The following is a 7924-nucleotide window of genomic DNA, read 5'->3' on the forward strand; positions in this document are numbered from 1 at the left end:
TATTGTCTCAGCTTTCCGTGACGTCAGTAGATTCCAGTCTTACACGAGAGAAATCCTACGAGCGGGCGAACGTTGTCCAAAATGGCGGTAAAAGTGTCGTCTTCTTTTGTTTTTATTTGTTGTGTGTCCTGTATTTCGAGCCAGACATAAAGAGGGATGGAAAGTCTACTTGCGTATAACAGCAGTTCGGACGAAGAAAGCGATAGAACAACTAAAGATGAACGAAACTTCAAGAAAGGCAAAGTAAAGCTTCCAGGAACAGACCAGGCAAAAGACCAAGAAATCAAAGATGTTTGTGCAACAGAAAGCGGCATACAGCCATATAATAATCGGATGGGGCCGTTTCTTGAACCAAGAAATGCTATTGGGCTCAATGAGTGCAGTTATTCTAAATCAAAACAAACTTCCTTGGGAAATGATCATGGTTCCATTGTTTTACAAAGAACTTTTAGTGAGCCACAGTTTCTAATGAGTTTTCCTAACCAAGAAAAGAAAAGCCCAGCTTTCAACAGTTCATTGACTCAATATAAGCATTCCAATTCGAGTACCATATCAGGCAGAAGAGTAAAACCTTACATTTCAAAGAGGGAAAGAGAAAAATTGGCACAAACAGCTTTACCTTGTAGTTCCTCCTCTTCACTTAAACCTCAGCTGGCTCTGGAGGAGTCTAATTTTGATCATACCATAAATGAAGTTGATTTACAACCTAATAGACCTTGTGAAATATCAGATGGAAAATATTTAGCTCGGGCATGCCGGCCGCCTAAACAGTTGCATTTAGATTTTGAAGGTCATTCGCAGGGAGTCAACTGTGTGCATTGGAACCCAAGTAGAGGTAACCTGTTATTATCTGCAGCAATGGATCACTTGGTCTGTGTATGGGACACTTCATGTGGAAGTACATGCCGCAGGAGACTTACGCATCATACAGCAGCAGTGAAAGACTCCAAGTGGAGTTTATGTGGAGAGAAAATCTTGAGTTGTGGTTATGACAAAACTGCTAGACTTTCTAATTTGGAAACAGGTAATCTGAATCATGTCTGTAGTTTGAAGATAATGCACATGTCATTGGCTTGTCCCAGGGGTAAGAACTGGTGCTAACCAGGGCAATGAATTCGGCGAATAGTTCTCTACACCTGGCGGAGGGGGAAATTCACAAATATTTTAAATAAGTTTGAATAAAAGAGATGGGGGAATTCAATATTTTTTAAAAATAGTGGACAGCAACCACTGTGAAGTCATCGGGATTTACTGCTTTCCCACACCCTTAGATATCTGAAATATAAAGTTGCAAGGAGGGAAATAGGCCTTTTGCAACCACAATTGATCACGTGATCAGCTTTCTGTAAACACAAAACAGTTCAGTTTTGGAAAATTTTGTTGGCAGGAACTGAAAAAGCATATAAAATTAGCTAACCTGTAAATTTTCTGCATTATATCTCAAAAGTAGCGATTGCAAAGGCCACCAAAAATTAGAAGGATTTGTATGGGGAAAACAACTCTTTCCACCCAGTCACCGCAGTATGACTATAATACTTTCTTAAGCATAACAGGGCTCAAATTTTCATTTTTTTATGACATACAGTTTGAGCCCTTAAATGCGTAAGGGAAAGATTTAACAACAGTGTGAAAATTTAAATTTTATTTCCATACAAGGACTTGTACAGAAAAACTAGAGTTGTTTAGTTTTTCCCATACAAATCCTTCTAATTTCAAAATGAAGTCAAACAGAGAGAGAGTATAGATGCAAAAAATTGCAGTCCTGCTTTTTCTTAACCATTTTTCCTATACTTTGGGAAATCTTGTGATTCTTGTGACAAATCCCAGAAAAATTTGCTTTGTGCCCAGTGTAGTGAATTTTGTGGGTGTGCACATTGCTTCAGTCTAAATTTCATGTATAAAATTGCTGTTCTTGTTGCCAAAAAGGAATAATAGGTAATATCGCTGATACATTGTAAATTAATAACTAAAGAAATTCAATGAATAACTGAAGTACCTAATTTACATTAACTGAGTCAACAGTAATAGTGGCCATAATTAAGTGGGCTAAGTTTTGATAACCTTGCCAAACATCAACTAAGGATAAAAAAGTCCTGTCAATGAGGTAAATATCAAGGGGGGGGGGGGGGGGGGGGGGGTTCGCTCAGGATGCTTCTTCAAGTTAAATTTCCTCACCCCTCAGAGGGGAAATTCTCAAATTTGCTCTACCCATTGTACAGTCTACCCTTTTGGGCAAGCTATGACAGGGTTTGACACCTTCTCAGCTGGGTCACTAGAAGCCACTGGGCTAGTGATTCTTGAAACCTATTTGCCCAGTGCACAACTGACTTTCCCAGCCCATGCTCCTTCCTCCTCACCTCACGTACTTTTTACCCTCCACACGGAAGGAAAGAGGCTGTGCAGTTTTAAAATTTTTATTGACACTTAAGTTCAAAATGAATGACAACTGTGGCTTGCTTGTATTGCTGTTCTTGTCTATTTATTAAAATGTGTAATAATTTAAGCATGGAAGTAAGCAACCTGTAGGCTTCCTCTTCTTCATCTCTGAAATTATCATCATTCTCATTTTCATCATTCCCGACAGAAAATGAACCAGAATGATCATACGTTTGGCAAGTGTTCCAAAAACATCTTCCCCTCCTCATTTACTATATGATATTCTAGCCACCCAATACTCTCTTTCCAGGACAGATGAAATCCTCATTTGTGTTTTTCATTTTCGTACTTTCTACTCTTGTCCAATTCTTTTCACTTCCCTTCGCCTTTTTGCATGGTGGGGGCTTAAGGTTTGCGAGCAATCGCTCCATAAATTTCCTGATCTTCTAAGCAACCGCATCAAGTGCAAGGCACAAAGTGAACTGGCCTGGGTCCCAGTAATATTCACAATCAACTGAACAAATGACACGAGAGACAAGAAAGGGGCCATGGACTGGTGATAGTTTTGTACTTCCTTTATTATTATCCTTACAACTTAAAGTAATTTTTTTTCATTATAATCAATTTCAAAGAATCAGTCAGTTCTTTCAAATTTCTACTAGCCCATGGGCTAGTAAACATGACATTTTAATCACCTGACATAATTTTTATTTGCCTCGGGCTACCAGAGATGTCAAAACCTGCTATGACATGTGCATAAAACACAAGTATATAGTTATATTACTTACTTTATGTGCAATTTGATTGGAAAACTCATTAGTGAATCAGGGTCAAAAAGGTAAAGAGTCCTTATTTTACGTTGGTAGCTCGAAAAAGTCATAAGATTAACCAACCTGAGGCCGATGGTGCACTCATCCCCCCCCCCCCTCCCCCTCTCTCTCCATTAGTGCTCTGTTCTACTGGTTTTTTAAGCCAGAACTTAAAGCTACATGGAAAGGAAAGAAGTCAAAACAAAGATTTGAGGCCACACTCAGGGATCAAACATGGCAACTGCCACACAGAAGGCTGTGCAGTAGCCATCTGTGCCAATTCTTCCTCCCCCAGATATTCCCCCTTCTTACCCCACATTCTCCTTATACCCAAAAAACTTGAAATCTGAAAGTGAACTTCCCAATAAAGCCAAATCCTAGATCTCTCAAAACAGCAAGATATTTTCCATGAATAGACAATGTTGTCATTTGTATAAGACATAGTTTAATGTGCTCCACCTTTAATTTTTTTTCAGGACAAGAAATTATTAAATTTCCGCACCAAAACTTTGTCACCTGTGTCCAGTTTCACCCAACAGCTCCAGCATTATTTTTGTCTGGGACTTTCAAATCTGCCATCCTATGTTGGGATACAAGAACTGGAAATGTAAGTGTACAGAATGCATACTTTTTAACAAACTGTTCTCAGAGTGCCACTTAACTCATGAAATAGAATCTCATGGCTCAAAATATAATTGCTGGGACTGCTGGCAGTCATGTTGACCAGTGCCAGAGAAATTTGATCTCAGTCACGTCTTTCCATCTGGCAGGTCATAATGTTAAAAAAAACACGATAATAACATGAACATCCTAACCTAGTGAAAATGGATGCTTGACCCCTTGAAACGTACTGCTGTGACTGTGTTTTTTTCTCTGGTCGCTTGTTTATGTGTCGAGTCAAAATGACCAGTAAACTGTATGTTTGTTCAGACAAATGGCCATCTTGGCTGGACATCGTCTGTTGACTGGCCATTATTTTGAGGCCTGGAATCTGCTGCTGTAATCTATGTTTTTACATCACTTGCAAAAGAAAAATGTTTTCCATTGAATTGTTTGAATAAATTAATAATTTTTACTTTGCATGCCAAATACTGAATAGGAAAAAAAATACTAATAACTGGTGAAATAAAAATGTCAGGTAAGAACAGTTTTTTGTAAGAAGGTTGCAGATTGTGACCCAAACTTATAAGATTTTAAAACAAAAAGACAACATTTTCATATAATTTTCCCTCACAGATCACATCAACATATTCTGCTCTTTTTGGCCAAGTACAGGACATAGCATTTCTTCCTGGAGGAGATGAGTTTGTTTCTGCTGCTGAAGTGGTCAAGAGAAATTCTACGGACAAAGGAATCATGGTCTGGGATTTTAGATCAACTGCAGTATTATCCAATCAAATATATCAGGTCTGTCTTCAGCATTAACCCCTCCTATTTGAAATACAAATATGCATTATTAATTTTATATAATTTTGGGAACAGAGTTTTCCCATTTAATCAGTATGATTGTTCTGTTTATAAGTTCTGAAGAAAACACAAAGTCACAATTGTCTTCCTGAAAATGGGACCAAAGTGCTCATTAGCCTCTCCAGGGGGTACTCCCTATAATGGTCTATACCAGAGCTCTGCCTAAAGGTGTACCTTTTTCAGGCTTCAGATATTCGAGAAGGTAGGGATTTCATCAGTTGATGTAAGAAAATTTGTCATTTTGCTCTGTGAAAAGACAAAAAGGGCCAACAGATGTACTTTATTGCTGTGAAGAGATAAGACAACTTCCTGGTTTTGTTGTTTATACGTATTAGAAGGATGGTGCAGTTACAACAGTTGAAGTGTTCTAAACTGTAGGTATGTGAAAGGGGTAACATTTGTCAATAGAAGGTATATGAAAGAGGTACCATCTCTGTCAAAAATGGTGTATAGTTATAAAAGGGTAGAGGGTCGAAGCCCGTGGTGGAGTGTCGCTGTATAAGACTTTGTTCAGAAAACACTCTGCCTCTCCAAGGACATAAGCAGGGAATTGCCTGCTTCAAAACATGTTTTCCGTTATTGCATATGAGAAAATATGCTGTCTAATGGCAGTTCTCTAGAGGTGACATAAAGATCTCTAGAACAATCAAACATAATTTGACTGATAAAGACAGTTATTATGAATCATAGCATTGCGCATATAAACACACTATTAGAGTTGGAATCTCACACTTGACAGAAATAAAATAAAAATTATTATCTTCAATTTTTTTGTTGTGATCCAGGAAGCCTTCACTTGTACTTGCTTAAAAGTCCATCCCCGTGAAGCTCATTTTGTGGCCCAGTCCAATGGAGATTACATTGCTTTGTTCTCAACAAGGAAGCCATACAAGCTAAACAAGTTCAAAAGATATGAGGGCCACAAGGTATTATATTCAATTTCTGTTACTTATAAATAATGAATCCCATAGAAAATGGGCTACACTTTATACTATACAGTCATTTCCATGGGCACCCATACCCCTCCCCCTATTGTGGACGGCAAACTCCTTATGGCAGGGACACTAAAAGAGCTAAATGCCCTGCAGTGGGGACAAATGAAGAGGGTAAATCCCCTACCTCCAGGATTTTCCCAAATCAACACTACAGCAGTGTTCATTCATTGTACAATAGAGTAGTGTCACTTTCAGCATTTTAATGTGCAATTTTGTCTTGTTTCTGCTCATCTGCCTCTACATCTTTTGTTCATAATAATCAACTTGCGATCTGATGTAAATAAAGACTTCCAAGACAACACAACTACATTATTTTCATTTTATTATTATTTATACTGTATTGTAAATAACTTCATTAATTTTGTAAAAATAAATTGAGATTAAAAGAATAGTCTACTATGTAGTCATCTTTTTTTATTTCTATTTATAATTATTATAAATGATGACAGACTTAAAACTTAACCTAAAGCACCCTTAAGCTTAAAACAGCAGCACTATACACTTAAACAATAAAGAGAGTGGCAAGCAACTTTTTTCTATGTGTATGATTAGAATTTCAAAACACTTGTATGTAGACTCTAACTAATTAGTGAGCCTGACGACATGGGCTCAACATTCCCTTCCATAGTTTTTTTCAATTTTTGGCATGGACAAGTTAGGGAAAAACCAATCCATTCTGCTGGAAAGAGGACTTTTATTAATTAGTAAAATTACCAAGTTTGCAAATGATTTGTTGAAAACTAATGAAGATATAGGTCCTCAAAGTCCCAAAATTTTACAGATGTTTGTATTGTGGGGGGGGGGGGGGGGGGAAGGGGGGGCACAAACTTGCCACCAACCATACAAACGTCTGTAAATTTTTACAACTTTGTGGAGGTATATCCTCGCTCACTTAATACGTATCACTTTAAAACTTATTACTAATTTTTAGGCGGTCTTATTTCAGTGGTGTCAACGGATTTTTCCTGACTGGTCCATGTTAAAAGTTAAAAAAACCTTGAAAGGGTCTATTCTAATCACGTCTTGCTTGTTATGAGATAATCATAGCAATAATAGTGATCAATTACAATCCTTTCCTCTTTGTTATATAAAAGTGTACAAACAGACAGTTAGGATTAGCACATGAGATATTTGTGTTACGGACCAGGCATGAACCTAAGATGGCCCATCTTGCCCATTTAGGATTTCCCAGTTAGTCCCGCAAGAAAAAATTCTCCTAATGGGAACCTTTATTGACCCAGCTTGTTTGGTCAAGATGGCTGGATATTGGCCTCGTTCTTTTTCGCGTTTTTTTTTTTACCTCGACTTCATCTTGGTCCATAAAAACACAAGGAAAACTTGGCAAGTATCCAGCTACAGTGTATCTTGACTTCACAAGTGGTCAATAATGCATACATATTAAATTCTGGATTAACCTTTTATTGTTAGGTGAGTGGATATCACATTGGGTGTGATTTTAGCCCTGATGGTTCAATCATTACCTCTGGCTCTGCGGATGGACAAATTTATTTTTATGATCATCACACATCCCACATGGTGAGAACATTACAGGCTCACTCTATGCCATGTATGGATGTTGCTTTCCACCCCACCCTGCCAAACTGTGTTGCTAGTTGTGGGTGGGAGGGACAAGTCAAAGTCTGGAAATAACAGTATTGTACTGGAGTGTATTAAATGAACAATAACTATAAATTTTCAAGACTCTTGTCAAAATTTCTCTAAGAAGATATTTATCTGTCTTTTATAGTTTTATGTTTAATTCTCAACTGTCCATGCACTTTATTGTCTCTTTGGACTTTTTATTTTCAAGAGAAAAGTGTTTTCATATTTTGCCTACTTTAGGGCACGGTAGTCCTTCTATTTATTTTCAGTAATTTATCTCTTTTTAATCATTAAAACATAAACACCACATTCATTGATCAATAATCTTAAAAACTATTAATCACGAATGATTTTGATATAAAATATATTTATATGGTTTTTGAAACACTTTTTCTCCTTTGAGTTCTTACATGTGCAATCCACACAATCAACAAAATTGAATAGTTAAATAATAATATATTGATCACACCTGTCAGACGAATAGTCACTAAATAATGTTTTGTATTTGACAATGATATCACTTTTGTTTGTGCAAATGGGAGGTTCAATTGAGCTATAGCCATGTTACACATTCAACTCCCAACATTTTTAACATTTTAAATGCAGTTGTTTTCAAACATAAACTCTCCCTGTGTGTAATAAGCTCAAAATCTTTTTGATGTCCTTGTTTTGCTT

At 37.1% G+C, this 7924-nt stretch overlaps 1 protein-coding gene across 1 annotated transcript; it reads left to right on the forward strand.

The window, feature by feature from the left end:
- The first annotated feature begins 64 nt into the window (after positions 1 to 64).
- On the forward strand, positions 65 to 7541 carry LOC140944919 (WD repeat-containing protein 25-like). The gene is made up of 5 exons (XM_073394026.1): positions 65 to 1024; positions 3662 to 3792; positions 4422 to 4592; positions 5438 to 5578; positions 7076 to 7541. Exons 1-5 carry the CDS (start codon positions 157 to 159, stop codon positions 7295 to 7297), a joined length of 1533 nt encoding a protein of 510 aa, XP_073250127.1. The 5' UTR covers positions 65 to 156; the 3' UTR covers positions 7298 to 7541.
- Positions 7542 to 7924: the final 383 nt, after the last annotated feature.

This window comes from Porites lutea, chromosome 7 (assembly GCF_958299795.1).
Source record: "Porites lutea chromosome 7, jaPorLute2.1, whole genome shotgun sequence".
NCBI lineage: Eukaryota > Metazoa > Cnidaria > Anthozoa > Scleractinia > Poritidae > Porites > Porites lutea.

Excerpts from the sequence above, each read along its gene's own strand:
- LOC140944919 (XM_073394026.1), top strand. The coding sequence starts at position 157 with ATGGAAAGTCTACTTGCGTATAACAGCAGTTCGGACGAAGAAAGCGAT. Across the intron at positions 4,593-5,437 it reads TATCCAATCAAATATATCAG|GAAGCCTTCACTTGTACTTG; the intron begins GTCTGTCTTCAG and ends GTTGTGATCCAG. Across the intron at positions 5,579-7,075 it reads AAAGATATGAGGGCCACAAG|GTGAGTGGATATCACATTGG; the intron begins GTATTATATTCA and ends TTTTATTGTTAG.